General features: G+C 35.0%; 1 protein-coding gene across 5 annotated transcripts in view; it reads left to right on the plus strand.

Annotated features, from left to right (window-relative positions):
- Positions 1-14,471, plus strand: part of LOC111875599 (protein kinase C-binding protein NELL1) — a 238,612-nt gene extending 224,141 nt beyond the window's left edge. For 3 of the 5 annotated variants that reach the window (XM_023871964.2, XM_023871965.2, XM_023871967.2), the window contains one exon: positions 10,873-14,471. In XM_023871964.2, coding sequence (XP_023727732.1) covers positions 10,873-11,583 — 711 coding nt within the window. In that variant the 3' untranslated portion in view covers positions 11,584-14,471. Of the gene's footprint in view, positions 1-3,875; positions 4,820-10,872 lie in introns of those variants that run through there. The other 2 variants (XM_023871966.2, XM_023871968.2) reach the window with 2 other exon arrangements.
- Positions 14,472-18,518: the final 4,047 nt, after the last annotated feature.

Below are 18,518 nucleotides of genomic sequence, written 5' to 3' on the forward strand. Positions count from 1 at the left end.
AAAACTTTGTAACAGGTCATAAATCATACTTATATAATCATGGCTAATTTTGGTGAATAATTGCAGGAATTTATGGTAGATTATTTTCAGTATAATTCAAATAGCAAATGCTATAGAATTTTCTCAGCAATACCAACATTTGTGCATATATCAAGTAACTTGCATTGAATAGGCAACTTACGTGCAATGTGAACCTTTTCTCTTTATTGCTACTTCTGATTTGCATGCAGTGTGCCCTTCTATTGTGATTATCATATTTGACTTTGGTGTTCCATTTTGATCATATTTGCTTATATTTGCTCATATACATTTGAAATTAAAAGTACAAATTACAACTATTCATGATGATTTCTGTCACTGTCAGTTTAAGAAAATATGACAGTAAGATTTTATTTTATTTTGTCACTTCCACAGATCACTTTCAAAAGCCTTCCATCAGTCATCAGATTATTCTTACCAGTGTAGTTGGTTGCATCATGCAAATTCAATATCTTTCGTATGCTCTTCATTTTAAAAATTACCCTTCAGCACTACTGGACATAAATAGTATGTCGATCGTCACATTTAGCATGCACTTTAACACTTTGCATATTCTATTTGTTCCCATGTGGCATGTAATTTTGTAATCATTACTAAGTTACTGACATAAATTCAAGAAGGAAAATTTTCCCTTTCATGATGTATATTCATCAAGCCTTTTGATTCAGCCTTCTTAATATTTTCTCATCTTAAATTACATAATTTCCCATATGACTATATTCTTGCTGCCATAGTTTAATTTGCCACTGTCATTAGCTGTACTATTTATTACAGTACTTCTGTATTCCAGTAACTTAGTATTATATATGGAAGCACACACAGTTTACTGAAATTAGACTTTTGACACATATGTAAGAAACAGTGAACCAATATTAATAACTGAATTATATGTAAAATATATTTAATGAGGATTCAAATGAGCTATGTAATGTGAATTAATATATATCTCAGTATTCAAACTTATGGATTACACAGTGGTATCAAAGTATACCACTGTTCTTTTAACCCATTAAAGATAACCCCCATCTAAATAACATTTAATAATTTAATTTATATCTGAATGAGAACATATCACATCACCATTACAAAGTACATTCTTTTAGTTACATTTAGGAAACGTTTTACTTTTCATTCTGAGAGCCCAATGAAAGCCATAGAGGGAATCTTAGGTGATATGTCAAATTACTAAATGTTAAAGCTCATGGTACACTTAGTTACCACTAATTTATATAGGCTAAAATGAAATTTACCCCTACATCCATAATATTTAACTTTAGTACTGATAGTAAGAAAGGTAAAGTTGGGTCTGTGCTTAACTAATTATGCACTACGTCATGAAGACATATGGGGGAGTGGATGTGTAGAGCCTAACTCTCTTGACCTCGGCACTATTAGCTGGAGGTGAGTGGTCAGCTTCACGCCCCAGCCGCTTTACCCCTGGTACCCATTGGATAGGAGGTTGAGTGAACCCCCGAACCGGTCTGGACGATGTAGAGAAGAGAAAATTCTTGATCCTACCAGGACTCAAACTCCGACCTCTCGGTTGTCCAGCAAGTAGCTAGTCATTATATCGACTACGCTATCCCGGCAGTAACACCTAACAATATTTCTCTTTGTAACAACCGGAACAACAGTGTTCATGATTATTGCAGAGTAGTACATTATACAAATATAGTACATTGGAAATTTGTAGATTACCAGAAATCCAGAAAAAAAAATCGTTCATACACTCACACACACACACACACACACAATTTCTCTTGTTCTGGAGGACTTATTTACAGTTTGTCACGATCTTGACGTCAATTTGTTCTTGTTCACTTCTCTTCCACTAAACACTACTGCACTGTCTTCAAAAACTTGACTCCTTGCTGATGACCCATCACACTGTTTTACCACCTGCCAATGCACCCCAGCCAGACTTCCACAGTCATGTAAGATTCTCCTACACCTAGCAGGCATTTCGTTGTCACCGGTCACCGTGTGGAGAAATAATCACGGTCGTGTCCTGGGACGCCATAATGACACTACTTCTTCACCCATTTGTAGCACACAATGCTTCACATCCACTGCGGGGTCGTAAGCTCACAAGATATCCAGCCCTAGGATAAATTCGTCTGCGATCTTGGCGATGAACACCCAGTTGTGTAACGTTCTCTGTCCCAGAGTCTGCTCTGCAGTCTACCGAACTTAGGCAGATCTGAGGTGGTATCAAGCCTGGTGATAGTCATGGATAGTCTATGGTTACGAGGCTGGGCCTGTCCCATATACGGCCACTGGTGTGTAGGCTGTCATCATTCTTGGCTAACACTGTTAGGATCCATTATCAGAAAACGGCTAGTGAAAACTGAGAAATCTTAGTACGTGCTGTGGTGAATTTTAGAGTGTAAATTAGCGATAACGCTATAGTTACTTGTTGTTATGATCTGTAAGTGTTCCATAAATCCAATTACCAATCCAAATCCTGTCTATAGTCACTCCCACACATAACTGAATGCTTACGTTCAGAAGCATTCCAGTGGCCTCTTTTGACTTTTTTTTTTTTAAAGGAGGGACTGCACTGATGCAACTATATAAGTGGCAGCTCAGTTCAACTTTAATACATCCGTGCTTACATCTGTTGGAATTCATAGAACAGAACTGATATGTTCACACTGCTCTAATTGTAACTTCAGGCCGCTTTGACCTGCTGTTCATTTGAACACCTTGAGCTTTCAGCAACAGGCTGTTCAGGTCATTTTGCTGATATCAGCTGCTGGTTGCCTGATATTTTTTTGTAATATCTGGCTGTTTTATCTGCTCCATCATCAAAGTCAATTCACAATTGAGTATTAGAGTCATGGAGTTAATTGCGCTACATCCTTATTGGCATGATATGTCAAAGATGCTTATTCAAGACAAGATATAGCCAACAAAGTGCAGGAAGAAACAAGAGATTCTGGTAAGTAAAATGTAACATCAGAAACTGTATGTCTATTAATAACAATACTTTCAAGTTTAAATTATTATTTTTGCTGTTGTTGTTGTCCTTATTATTACTATTCTATTTTACTACTATTACTATTGCTGCAATCACACCTACTACTACTACTACTACTATTTATATATGAATATGAATATATTTCCATGTTTTCAAATAAATCAGTCTGTAATAACTCTTGACACTTTTCTACCTTGACATAATCAGTAGTTAAATATCTTCTTTCATTACTTAATGTGTATCTCAGATAAGTCTTTGTGATATATGGCTTAAGTGGAAAAGTTTCATACACTATGAAATGAAACAAAAAGCTTTACCCTTACAAGTCAATGGTATAGTTGTCACTCATGGTATATGAAACAATTCTAGCTGACAGTCAAGACTGGATGAATTGAAGACATCCAGGTCGCTGTTTCATTTACTTTTTCTACATCAGTGGTTCTCCACATTGTGAAAACCTTGAGGACAACAAAGAAATAGCCTTTTGTAATTATATAATGTGAGCCAGAACTATGGAAAAATTTTAACATGCATGTGTTTTCTACCTGTTCATCCCAAACAGTGTTGCAAATTCCACAAGGTCTTGTAGTGACTAGAGGTCTCATGCCTGTTATCTGTTGTTGGAATAACCAAAAAAGAAATAACTGCAATTTTTTCCAAATATATTCTGCTGTGTACAAGAATATTTCTCTTACTAATGTGGCACCTTCACAAAATGATAACTCATAGCTCTGTAGTTACATCTGATAGCTAGGTATTTGAAAGATATATCAGTCACTTTAGGAACATATAATTTAGTAATTATATCAACAATGAAAAACTGGTTAATGAATAAATACTGATTTGTATGTTTCAGCTGAGTCATGCAAAGGATGTTAGAAGAATTTAGGGAGAGTCTTCTAATGCCACTTGATTGAACCAGGTCCAAGCAAACCAGGGGCACAAGAAAAGCAGTAGTATTTGTATGATTCAATACTGCTTGTGCTGCTGATTATTAACAGTGGGGAGGACAGGAAATGGAAATGTCCCTTCCACCCATCCAGGACCTGAAGATATTGATGTTGGAAATACTGCAACTGGTGGTGCTAGACAAGAAGGGGGGAAAAATCCGAATTAACTAAAAGTGAGGAAGCAGACCTAAATGTGTATGCTGAAAGTCAATCTGAAGCCAAGAATGACATCATAACCAAAGTGACCAAATGAAAGTACAGTATGAAAGACACCACTAATATAGACATATGTTTCATGGACTACCTCCAGCCGTAGAAAGAAGGAAGGCATTCTAAAAGTGCTGATGAACGGTTTCCACTGAGCTGGCTGCTGGATCTGTCAGAAATGAATATAAGATAAAAGAAGATTAAAGAAAATGATATCAGATAAAATAGAGTCTATTTTTGATGAAGATGAACTACAGTCTGGAAGTGACAGCCTGTCAACCATTCCTGCAATCTTATTCACACCGGATGATTAATCTGCATCATCATGACAGCTAAATTATGCATGAATTACAGAGAAAAATGTAAATTACTTTATATGCTAGCCCATTTTTATGAATGACTTCTAATGAGAATTAAATGCTATTACTTAAGTTCATGAGAAGATTTTTACATCCTAACCTAACTGCTACTAGAACAAACGTTCTTCACTAGTTATCTGTGCCCTTCTACAACACCATACTGCATATGTAAATGCTGAATAGTATATTGTTTCTAGGCAATAAGGACTGACAACTTTAATAAGTGTTAATAAATATGAATATTGGTACCAAATTAAGGAGCAGTATCAAAATCTTATGTTGCTAGACAGCAGTTTTTGTGTTTCAGCATGTATTTTCTGGTATTATTGCCTGATATTAATAAAACATAAAAATATAAATATGTTTGAAAATTGGATAGTAATGAAGAATAATAAAATCATATTTTTATTTTATGAGTTCCGAATATTTTTAAATTCCAGATACACTGGTATCTTAAAAATTTGAAACATTAAATATTGTTGTTCTATTTCCCATCCACTTCGACGTGTCGGTATACTGGAAGTTTTATTTTTATGAAAATAATGCTGGGTTTATGTCGGCATATTTTTTCCCTAAATATTTGCTGGTACTCTCATGCTTGGTTTCGGTAGCCTGAAGATCAAAACATGTAATGCACTGGTAGATGTGTGGCGTTTGAGTTTTAAAAAGTCTTCCAGTGCACATAATCTTTTGCCTATATGCATATTGATGTGTACTGACTGAAAAAAAAAAGGATTGGCTTATATACATGTGCATCTTCTGTGAACCATATTTTATTAGAGGAAAGAAAATTATCAGATTATGGTCTTCTAGATTGTGATATCATGTAGTCTTATAGGTGGGTACCAACTTTTTGGACGAACATGCTGCCTCCATCTTCATGAGCAGAGAGGGTCAAAGTCAAGTTTCAATGTGTAGTTGTGGGTTACCAGTAGGAACTACACCCTACCCGTAGAGTTCAAACATGTTAATCTTCTGCCATTAAGTAGGCATAAAGTTTGTCACAGTCTCTTTCATGGCCTTGTACTTCCCACCTGAAATTTTTTCTAATTTGATCCAGAAGATGGAGGCAAAATATTCCTCTGAAACATTGGAATCCACCTAAAAGACTATATGGTGTGACAGCAGTCTCATCAATTAGATCTAAGAAGAGCTCAAAACTTGAAAAAGTAAAATATTCTATTCTCATATTCAATCAAAACTGACTCCAGAAGTGATGAGGCCAACATCTTCAAATATAAAATACTATTTACATATGCCAAAGACACTGCAATTTTAAGTACTTCAAGTAAGAAAACATAGACCCTTCCCCAAAATAATGTCCATATTATATAAGTTAAATATACAAACTCAACTATTAGGTGGGAACAGTTTTAAATAAAAATAAAAAATTGTTTGAACTTCATGTTTCAGGTAATTATTACAGGATGATTATAAAAAGACTAGAAGTTAATACTACACTACCACCACTCCAAATTACTGTTATTCAAAAATAAATAAATCTTTCCAGTTGTAACATAACAGTGGAGAAAATAGGATAAGGTGTACCATAAGTGCTACAGGATCTAAAAATAAAATCTGTTTATACTTCCATGTTCCTCTTTAATTGCATAATTTTCAAAATCATATTATCAATTTGTATTAAAATATAGTTACTCTTGAAATTATTCCTAGAACTGTTATGTATATACCTGCTTGCTCCTCTGTTAAAAATTATGGACTTAGAAAGATTAAAACTTGAACTGGTTCCTAATATAGTACTTTGAGTTTCCAGAATGGTGGGTGGAAATTGCTCCATCACTTTCCATAGTTACTGAAGGAAGAAAAAGTAACTAAGTACAAACATTATTTTCTACACCTTTCCTCAGAATAATTAATTACAAATATTGAAGTAATTGAATGAAATTTTATTAAAGAGAGTGTAATATTATAATCACTGTTACTAAAGGTAGTTAATATACTTCATATAGTTCATAATTTACTTTTGACTAGTGAAGGCAGATTTTTCGACATTAATTGTCTGGTCACTGATGGGTAATATAATTGATTTACAGTGTTGACTTCATACTTTGGTTTCCTGAGGTACATATGCAAGAAACTTGATATATGCACATACTTTCTTTCTTCAAAGATGTATGCAGATCTTATTTATTTTTGTTATTACTCTGATTAATAACATTTCTCTCTTACTGGTATAAAAGCATGAACCATTTGCACAAAATATTTGGTTGTCTTACTGTTTTCATTATATTAGCACAGTCAAGGCTGACTGCCATGTTTGCAATCCCCGTTTTTATTCTCATCTGTGTGGAACTAAAATATGAACACAGCAGTATCTATTCTTCTTTTGCAACAAATCCTTTTCAGTACATGTTTAATTCACAAACATTTTAATTCTTATTGTGGAGAACTTTGAAACATATATATTGTTTCTTGAAATGGGATCAAGTAATCACTCCATAATTTATGGTTTTGGTTATGGCATGCTTTCTTTTACAGCTGCTTATTACACTTAGTAATGCACTGGTGTTTTGCAGTTTACCTCCCATTTTGGATTACTTTGGTATCTTGCCAGGCCTTCATTCTTTTGTTCAAGATACAGTGTATGCACATTATCAGGCTGATCCCTTCATTGTACTTAGTGTGTGTGTGGAGCACAGTAATTTGGAATATTTAAGAAAAAGGGACAAGTTATATGCTGTCATTCCCAGAAAGCAAATAATCCTTATTGAATGGAACCAAAAATATGATTTGCAGAATGTGAGGCTATGTATTCTGATAAATGTTCATGATGTTTTGGAAGAACATGCTTCCTCCAGGTTTAGGGTAGAAGAGAAAACTGAGGATTGAGAAATGTGGTTGGATATAGGAAGATGGAAAGCCACAGCCCAGAATGAACCAGACGGTTCAATGCTGTGATTCATAATGATTCATTCAAGGCTTTGGCCACAGACTCCCCCCAAACTTCTAATTTCCAGGCTTGGCATAATCTTATGCACTGCAGGTGCAGCCAGCAAATTCCATAGAAACACTGGTAAACAACCATAAGGCTACTCTTTGCCAGATCGCAGAAGATAGCAATTTCCATAGACACTGCAGTTGGAACCTCAAATCTCACAATCTACTGCTAGTGAGGGCCTCCACATTCTTGGTCTGATATTAATTTAACTGGCTTTTATGGAGTTAAGGATGTTTCTAGTTTCTTCCTGAATTGGAAGTTGAATATAATTTATTTTTAAACATTTCCTTGCTTTTGAAGCAGAATATGATAGTCCTGCCATAATTCAACCTGGCCAGTGCATAGAAAATAGTTCTATTCTGTATGTAATTCATATATTGCATGCATATTTATAAGTTACAGTAATATGAAAATGTTTAATTTTTAACATTTTTGCTTTGTATATTAAGAATTATTATTCTAATGTTAAGAAACAACCCGGTGTTTCACATACAGTCTGAATCCTACAAGAAGGTTAAATCAAGCATATCCTATTCTGTGTCTCAGTGTAGTTACAATTGTAGATGGGTAAAGACTGCATGCACACTTGTTTCCTGCAAATAAACTAATTACACTGGGTTTTATTTGTAAAAGTCTTTTAAAATCATTTGTCAATTTAATATAAGGCTATTTATAAGAAGCATTAAAAGAGGTTTAATCCTTAGTTGTTAATTTTAATACATCACATAAATTCCCTTTGTAATTACCAGACACGTAAACATGTTAAAGTTTAAAACTGCTTGGTGTAATATTTCAAAACAGGTCTTTTGAGTTAACCTTTATTTAAGTACAGGATTATTCTCCTTGCACTGAATCATTCTTTTTGCCATATATGTAGTGTTGCCACCAAAGTTTTTCAACTACTACAGTGGTTCTTCATGTGTAAAAGTATTAACGTTGTATTCCTGTAAAATGTCAAATGAAATATGAAGATCATAAAAAATGCAGTAATGAATCTGAGATTAATAAAAGAACTTGATGTCAGTTATGTGACATATGATACCATGTAGTCCAGGGAAAGCCAGCTGACGTTTTGGACCAACATATCACCTCCATCTTCTGGGTTGAAGAATAGGCAAAGCAGGAAGCCAGCATGAAACAGGCAGCAAGCAGAGCTCACTCTTTGACCCAGGAAATGGAGGTAATATATTCCTCCAAAGTGTAAGTTGACTTTCACAGGACCACACGGCATTATACCCCAAAATAAAGAACTCTTTATAATCACCCCTATGTAAAACTCAAATTGAATATAAATTACTGGATGCTGTCCTCCTATTGCCTGAAATAACTGGAAACAATAAGATGATAACTGACAATGAAATTCACATTTTAATAATTCCTTCAGCCCTCCTGACTTTTAATGACCACCTTATTGGCACAGAGCTCATTTAGGAAATATTTCCTTTTTCTGCTCTTCTTCATATTTCAGATACCTAACTGAACTAATGAACAGGCTGGCAGAACAGCGTAATATCTAATTGTTTTGGGGAAATGCCTGTTACAAATCTTGGCTGCACCCCCTGTTACCTTTCTGCTTTCTTCTTCCCTTGAAGTACCCTTTAAGTGAAATCTTTGGATTGTACTTGGAAACAGGACATGACCGTTTCTTCCCACCCTTTCTAATTTAATCAACATACTCATTCTCTCAAATCACTCTAACTAAATAACATCTGTAGTTCATTCTACATCACTAAATAACCTATTAACCAACCAGTTAACTGTTAATAACTGCAAATTGCCTAAGACACTGTGACCTTTCAATGATACTGTCAACTTTTCATAAACCCTAATCTAGATTCTGAATGCTTAAAATTATTCATTCATTTCCTTTATTTTCCATACATCCATGTGGATAACAAACCTAGGATGTGGAAATAGTCCCTTTGGAATAGATGTGTCCAGATACATACAGTTTTTTACAGTTACATAATTAAAATCACTTACATGAATCAATTAACATAAATAATAATATAAAAAAAGAAACTTTATAAGATTTTAATTAATAAACATAATTTTAAAAAAATATTACTAAAAACTTGAATTAATAAAATATTATTTAAATTACCTAAATTACATGAATTACATTAGTATTTTACACATGTAAAAACATACAGTGGAACATAAGTTAATAAATTATAGTTGCATTGGTGGTGGAATTTGTATTATTACTTATACTATTATGCATTAGTAATATGCTGCTACTAACTGCCAACAGTAATACTGCATTCTTTATATCTACATGATTTCATTGACTTGTAACTTTACCCCACTAAACAATAAGAAAATCGCCAAATCAGTTCTTTCATATAGGATATATTGCATAAACTGAGCATGTCTTTTTCACATTTATTCCTTTATAATTATTATATGTGTACTAGGATGATGTACACACACAAAAATGTAAATTTTTTTCTGTTTGGAACACAAAATACTTTTAATGCGCTCCAAATTAATAAATTAAACGTAACATCATTGAAAAATTTGTAAAATAAATATTTTGTAACTGAATATATGTGTATGGGTGTGGAACTGTAGATATTTTCAATTCTTGTGTTATGAACATAAATTTTCACTGCACAGGTGGCAGCTATGGCAGGGATGTTTCTCAGACTTGACTCTGCTTCATGCTTCAAGGCTTATATATTTTGCAAATTTTGGTTAAACTCTTAACGGGTTTTTAAATGCCTTCACTTACTGCTAAATTTCAAATTTCTCTGTTTATTACATCCATTTGCTTATTTAATTTGTAATATATTATTCATCTGTGTTAATTCTGTTCAGTCCTTTGCAGTATCATTTTGAATGCCAGTTGCAAATTTGACAGCATTAACAATGAATGGTGTGATGTGATAAAACAGAACCTTCAGTTTTATGAAATTACGTGAGAAGGACAGTTTCTCTGTTTCCAGCTTCATAAGTACTAAACTTTTGCTTAAAATTTGCTTCATGCAAATTGATAAGTTCTCATATAACTTGTTCACTAGACAGTCTTAGGTGTTTGGGGATTTTACATTTGTGTTATAAGAATTCCTCTTCTTTTTCCATATGGACAGCTAAATAAGGATAGCATCTAAAACGCCTAAGCCAAATTTATGCATTTGAATTCAAGTTTAACGTTTGTTTCAGAAATTAACAATTATGTCCTGAGTTACAAGTGACTGGAAGATGATTTCTAACAATATACTATAGTTCTTTTATCCCCCTGCCTACTCAAAACATTATGAATCCTGCAATTTTAATGCCCTCTTCATAGCTGTAGTTCATCCAAAAATTTAGGCATTGCTTGGAAAATGAAAGGAATATTTTACAGTTTTCTAACATAATTTCTTCTCTATTTAGGATGGACGTCTTTGCTGCAATTATGACTTCCGTTGCTCTGCTTTTTTTGGCCAACCCCTTAGTATCACCACTGTCTCTGATGGCAGCAGGGTTGGAAATGTTGATGAATCTCATCAGAGTGTTGCTGGGCTTAGTCACACGGGAGGAAATGTCAGTCAGATTGGCCCACCGCAAACACATATTCGAGAGGCTAATGTTAGTGTTGTCACAACTGATGGTGCTACCAACATTAACACAGCTGGTAGCAAGGACTTCTCCAAGTTCAAAAGTGTTGGTGGTCAAGGTGATGAAAATACTCATCAATATACTGAAAACAATGGCACTCTGCCACTGTTTGTTAATAGTGCCACAGCACTCAATAACACTGTTGTTACTGTCAGTAATGGATGTACTACAGATGTTGTGTATACTAGTCAAAACTCTTCTCCTAGGATCGATATTAGTGATCATGGTACTGAAAAGTATGTTAATGAGACTGAAAAATCAGGTGTACAGAAGACTAACACAACAAATGTCAAGAATATTGGCAATCAAAATAACTGCAGCAACGAAGGTGGAAGATCAGCTGACACCAATACCCATGTGCAAAAGCGTGAAGCGATAATGAAAGAAGTCTCAGAGTTTATTTACTTGACTGAAGAGGAGGTGGTGGTCGATGAAAGAAATGCAAATGATGCTCATGTCGAAAGACAAGGAGGTGCAGAAGAGTGAAGAGAACTTCAGAGGACATCCCATGATAGGAAAATGATGTTTCTTCAGGATGGAAGGTGCTTATTGGGTTGAGGTCACAAGCAGCTGGGTTTTGCTATGTGAAAGAGTATGTATGACAAGCAAATTTTGCCATCACTGTGGCTTCCTGTATTGCTTTTCCATTTGGATTTGAGGCTAATTCCCTATATTGTAAAATTGACTTCATATTTGTGAAAGTATCTGAAATATGCAACAGGGTTGGCATAAATTTAAGGAACTGTACATTACAGTTCTTTGTTCATTACTGTTCATTAATTATAAGACCCTATTGTTTGTCAAATTTCTGTCATGATTGAGAAAATTTTGAGGATGAGCAAATGGAATTTGTGGCCTCCAAGAAAAATCAACGAATTATTGTGTTTCATTTCAAGGGACCGCACAATAGAGAAAGGGAAGTTAAACTATAATGCATACATATAATAATATGATTTTGTTTAGAGTGAATGACAGAAAAGGGGTGACTGTTGTTTCAGTACACAACAATAGAAAAGTGGTATGAAATGACTGAGGCATTCCAAACTTGGGATAGAGACAAAAGATTCCAAATGTTAGAAAAGGATATAGAATTCAAGCAGAAAGTGGTCATGTGCACTCAGTGACATGGTATGGAAATGAGAGGAATTGGGATTGATATTAAACATTCCTGGAAATTAAATATCAGCAAGTAAATAATATAAAAATATGTGCACTTAGAAATTCAGAGAATAAACGAACGTACATAAATGGGCAATAATAGACTGTTCACATCCAAAATATCTCAAATATTGAGAAGGAGATGGAGAAACACTGAATCCAGCAAAATGGCGGTAGGTTACTGGACTAGGTATAAAAAAAACCAGTGTTGTTGCAATAGGGTATAGTACACATGGCTTAAAAGCAAGGGTTTCTGGGATGATCAACTGTGACAGTGAAGTATATGTTGCCAATAATGAAGTGGATAAAGGAAGACCCTGCTTTTGAACCATTACTTGCACTTGACAAATCCGAAGTGTCTTCCTGTGGTGGCATGGATGAGGGTGATGGTGTAACTGTGAAAACAACATCTTTCTTTTTCTCACTTGGCAATAGGATGGGAAACACTAGTACAAAAACATGGAACTTTATTTAATTCCGTCAGTCACTGGGATAAATCAAAAATGTATTCTGTAGTTCTCAGTATAACTTCATAATATCAATGCAAAACAGCTATTGTAGTTATCAGTGATAACTAATTTGTAGACAGAGAAGAGTCTACTTGTAACAAACAGAAATACAATTTCAGTATTCCTGAATCTGCTATTAGTCTTCCACATTACAAATGAGCGTTATAGGTCCTTAGTTTTACTTCTAACTCCTTAGTCCTTCCTTCTACTTCAATTATAGCATGTTGGGTTGATAAATATTTATTGCTTTTATTAAAAGGATGATTATTAATGTGACATGTTGAACAATGGAGGACAACCCCTCCCTACCCAGCAGTGACATGGCAACTCTGGCCACAGTGACGTGGTGGATGAGTCAGCGCTCCGTCTCCCCCACCGCGGTGACGCAACACGCAGCGCAGCTGTGACACGGGTAACAGCCAACAGCGGTACCGATTGCATAACAGGCGGGCGCTGCGTGTTACGTCACCGTGCGGAGGGTGGTGACGGAGCGCTGACTCACCTGCCACGTCACTGCTGGGTAGGAGGGGTTCTCCGTTGCGCAACATGTCACATTAATTTGAAACTATGTAACAGAAGAAATATTGCCACCAATACACATACAATATTAAATAATTTAGTTAAACAATAAACACTGTTCCTTCCCAAATTATTTTCATAATATCAGTTCTCCTAACCCATCTTCTTCACTGAAATGAGTTTCAGTTCTTCTTACATTGCATCTCCAAATATTGTTATAATGAACGGTTCAGTACTGTTATCTCTTAGTCCCTCTTTCTCTAAATTGTCTGCTTGAAGATTTTCAGCATATTGTGCAAAATTTTTGAAAAATTTCGCTGTAATTCTGTCCATGCTTCTTTCAGTGAGTTTTCCACATGCACGGTTTTAAACATGTTAGTTCTTCCTGCAGCCCGATATTTCACTGGAGCCCAAAGGAGTTCTGTAGCACAATCCTTCCTTCTTTCCCCTTGGCTCTACAGCTCAGGGTGAGCTTTGGCCTCCTGAATAATCAGCCTCAATTCCTGCCTATTATTTATTTCTTGAGATGATGAAACATCGAATGATAGAGTGAAGAATTGAGAACCGTGTGGATGGAATAGTTCATGGCCCACTGATTTCTGCTCACTGATTTCCCTCCATCCATTCGAGGCTGATTATCTGGTTTCTAAACAATTTATTTTTTACAGGATGAGGTTGTTAGCCTCATGCCCAACCCCTGACAAAGAGGACCAGGGTATCACTCTTCATCTGGCTCCTTCCCCTTGACCTGTCTGGCATGCCCCTACCAGTAACTATACTACCGTTGGCATAGCTCTCAAGATCTCGGAAGCACTCAAACCCCATCACTACGATAACATGGATACACCATTGGTGGGGTCTGTAGCACAATGCTGATAGTAAAATGGTAAAAGTCCAGGAATTACAGACACCTGATCCTGTTAATATACTCTGTATTCCCTTTATGCACATTAACATTTTGCAACAATATGATGAGAGAAGTTGTTGTTGAGGATTTCTCATCAAATCATTTTATTATACCCATTTTGAAGCTGTATTATGATGTAATTCCTTTTTGCTAAGAACGGGATAAAAACTGTGTTATATATTATAATATTCATTCCTCTTCCCACGTTTGCAAAGGGTTAATCAGTAAAAGAAAGGTAAAGCTATCCCTGTAACAGGCCATAGAGGCCCATAGGGTTGTGAGACGTTGAGGTTCCCACATTCTCTAGACAATCGGCTCACAGATGGCAGAGACGTTGTCAGCCTTACATGCCAGCCGCCCTTTACCCCCCAGGAAGATCACTGGTACTCATCTCTGTTAGAGGCTGAGATGATGCCAGGACCATAGTGCGGTTGGAAGGGTTAAGTCAATTGAAAAATCCAATTACTCATCAGGATTCGAACCCATGATCTTCTGTCTCGTAGCATAGTGCCTCAACAAACTATGCTATTGCATGCTCCCCTTTGAACACAGTATGATTCATTTATTTGTGATAATCAGTTTTGCTTGTATTTTATGGAAGTACTAACTTGGCAAATTATTGAATCTAAATTTTGCAGAATCAGCATGGAAAACAATAATATAGCCTCCAATTCCCACCACAACTTAAAGCAAATAAATTGGTAGTGTGGCTCTGATTAACCCACATTTGGACAGATATATATAATTGGATGCGAGTTTTATTTGGTCAGTCAAGGCATTTTTCTCAAAACTTCTATCCTTTCTGTGAGCGTTTATCCTTTACGTCAAAACTTGCACCCATCACCACATTTCTTCAAAAGGAATACAAACTCTCTTGAAATTCTCTGCACAGTTTCTGTTAAACCTTTCTATTCTGTATTGGGCATATTTGTACATGTTGAAAATTTCCCTATACCATAAAATTAAAATACAATATGGGAGATGGCATCTTCATTAAAATTGTCCATACTTGACATTGTCTTATTCTGGACACCCCCTTCCCTAGTTGCTAAATGAGAGGATGTCCTTGTTTCATCTTGGGAAAAAATTCTTCTTTCATGTCATCTTTCTCACACTGGTTTCTGCTGCTTTCTGTGTTCTTGAGTAGTTAAAAGATTTATGTTTTCACTGACTAAACAAAAAAAGAAAGATTTTTCAGATAACTGTAAACATTATTATTCATTTACATTTACTCCTTATGTCTCATGTTGCATAATTTGCATTTCCTTCAGAAGGTATCACAGAAACAAGAGCATTGAATTGTACTCAGTGAAAACTATGAAATATCCGCCTTACAGAAATACTACACTATATGATAATTCAACTGTTCTGAATTTCCAGTTTTGATAAGAAAGGTTGGAAGGGAAAAAGTGACTGGCATATAGGTTCTCAGCTTTGAGGGACAGTAGAAGAATTGGTGACAGTCATTGCTCATTTGTACTATGGAAGACTATACGTATAACTTCCATAAAACTGAATATTTAAGTGAAGTACTGCCATTGTAAATTAATGCAATAGGTCTCACATAAATTGGCATGATCTGTGGATGTACTGTGAACATTTCCAGATAGTTAATAAAACCAATAAGCAACATTGGCTGTGGTAGGCTGCAGTATTGCATATTGATGTGAATGATATAATAATGGAAGTATTGTAATTACAATAACACTTTTTAGAAGAGAAAAAAGGATGCATGTCAAGCTTTGCTTGTGAATAGATTGAAACTGAAACCTAAAAATGGTAACTGAGCATTGTTTGTGATTTGGTTCTCATGATTTGTGCACTAAACTACTGTACTTGAATGAAATTACTTAAAATGGCAAGATAAAATGCCAACTGTAAAGTACCCAACTTATATCATCAGACATAGAGAAGTGATTCAATTCTAACTGATCATGGTACCATTTTTACTTAAAATGTTAACAAATTACTGTAATATTCTAGTCAGAGAAAAAAGAATCACATCCATCACATAGAATTAGTTGTATTTAAAATGCATTGCTAATTAGTCTCATGGATGGTTCATACACCTTAAAAATATTGTTGGGTGTCGTACATAAACTCAACACAGCTGTTGATGCATATCTGGAGGCTTTCAATTAACAATCCAAATTTGTGTTGCTACTGTATATAAATATAGATACATATAATATATATATATATTTTTCCTGAATCTGAGATACCTTAGCCATGGCCAATACAAGTAACACTTCTCACTACCAACAGAACTGCTATTTGACTTATGATGGTAGTCATTTGGAATGAAACCTGTGTCTTGGTCATGAAACAAAAAATTATGGATTGTACTGCTTAAGCAAGGTAAAAACACAGGTATGTGCTGAAACAAAAAAAAAAATTACGAGGAAAGGCTGATTACGTGGATATCATAAACTGGCTGCTTCATCCATGTCTAGGGTTTCAGCTACAATTGTGATAAAACCCATGAGTGTGCATTAATACAGAAACTTTTAAGTGTATGTACGTACATCCCTTCCTTACCATCTCTTCCCTCCCTCCCTCTGAACCCTCAACCCTCTCTCTGCAGTTTCATGCAATGTAATACATATTTTAGTTCCTGTTTTTAAAATGGCTGTAACTACAGCAAAGTAATAATGTAGCTTAAAAGAAAATCTAAATAAGGTAAATAGAATACAATTGACTGATTACTTAAAATTTAAGAAGCAAAAGAGTACAGTAACCAAATGTTTTATTGGAGGAGTTCAATAAATATTAAGCTCCTTGTCTCCTTTCAATCACCTTCCTTCCTTCCTTCCTTCCTTCCNCCCCCCAATCCCAGACACATTCTATGTATCCAGTGTTAATAATAGTGCCACTGACAAAGAAATAAATGCTCGCAATTTTAGTCACTAATAATTAATACTGTACTTAGCACAAATATTGACTTATTATTATTGCAGGTGGTTTCGGCAAGAAATCATTGCCAAAGTGCAAAGCAAATAAAAATTGTAAAATAATATATAAAGAGAGAGAGAGAGAGAGAAACTGGCAGAGTGCATTATGTGACTGAAGAGAAATATATATGTTTAGCTTCTTAATGAAGGAAAATTTTCAGTAAGTTTCTAGCGCTGTTAAAAGTAAGAGAATGTCTCTTGCTGAGTGAAACTATATTTCGTAATTTATTTGTTGTTCAAACTGTGGTAAAAGAAAAGTACAGCTCAGTACCATGATGCTGGAGAACGCTCACATGTCTACATAGTGATGCCACATCTGTCTCCTTCTGTAGTACCTCTTTTAATCTGCTGTCTTACAAAAAGAGCAATCCAATAAATTTACTGATCTTTTCTTTTCTTTGTATTTTTTTATCTCTTAACAGCACTGATTGTAAATAGACCATTGTATGCAATGTTATTAACAGTTTTCTTTTTGGGGGGGGTATTACAAATTTTAATTTATATTGTATCTTTTAAGTCACTCAAACAGTATTTTTCATTTAACAAAATCAAAATACCAAATCATGAGTCAGTGCAAATTTCTAGTCATAAATTAGAAAAATAACAAACAATGAATAACACAATTAAGTAAACAGATACCTCAATACTTGTAAACTATCTCTGTGAAAAGAAATTGGAGCAAATAGAAAATATAAACTAAGAGAAACCAAGCTTTATGTAAATTATGTCTGTACATTTGTCATGTTAATTTCAGTTATTTTTGTCTGCAAACATAAAGGAGGAAAGAATTGAAAATATTGTTTAATATTCTGCAGACATTTTAATTAATTGTGCAAGAGCATATTGTGTTTCTTCTGTTGTAAAAAGAATGTGTGCCAATTATTACAAATAAATGATAAATACAATACAACATTTACCATTAAAAAACAGGAGTGGTGGTCTCCTAGGTTGCGACACTCTGTTATAGTCAGGTAGATGGGTACCGGTGTTTTAGAAAAACATAGTCCACCTGGAGCTGGAGGCAGTATATTCCTATGAAAGAACAGAACTCACCTTCAAAACACAACATGGTGTTGTAACCCACACAAACACAATATGGGTTTTGACTGCCATGAAAACGCTGATCTTATATAAGGGTAGCCAGGTTCTTGTTATAATCTTCTACAGCCACTGTCTGTGATATATAAGATCAGCTTTTGAGTCTGATTCATGTCATCTGTTTTGTTTGCTGTAGTTGCCACCTTCAGAGTGAATGTCAGGACTATATGAAAGGAAACATACAAGTTAGTCTCAGGAAGAGGGGTAGGAGTAAGCCTTCCACTCACATTCATCTAATGACAAGGTTAAGAATAATGGAGCTATACTTTCATTCTCCCA

The sequence above is a fragment of the Cryptotermes secundus genome, unplaced genomic scaffold (genome assembly GCF_002891405.2).
Source record: "Cryptotermes secundus unplaced genomic scaffold, Csec_1.0 scaffold50, whole genome shotgun sequence".
Classification (NCBI taxonomy): domain Eukaryota; kingdom Metazoa; phylum Arthropoda; class Insecta; order Blattodea; family Kalotermitidae; genus Cryptotermes; species Cryptotermes secundus.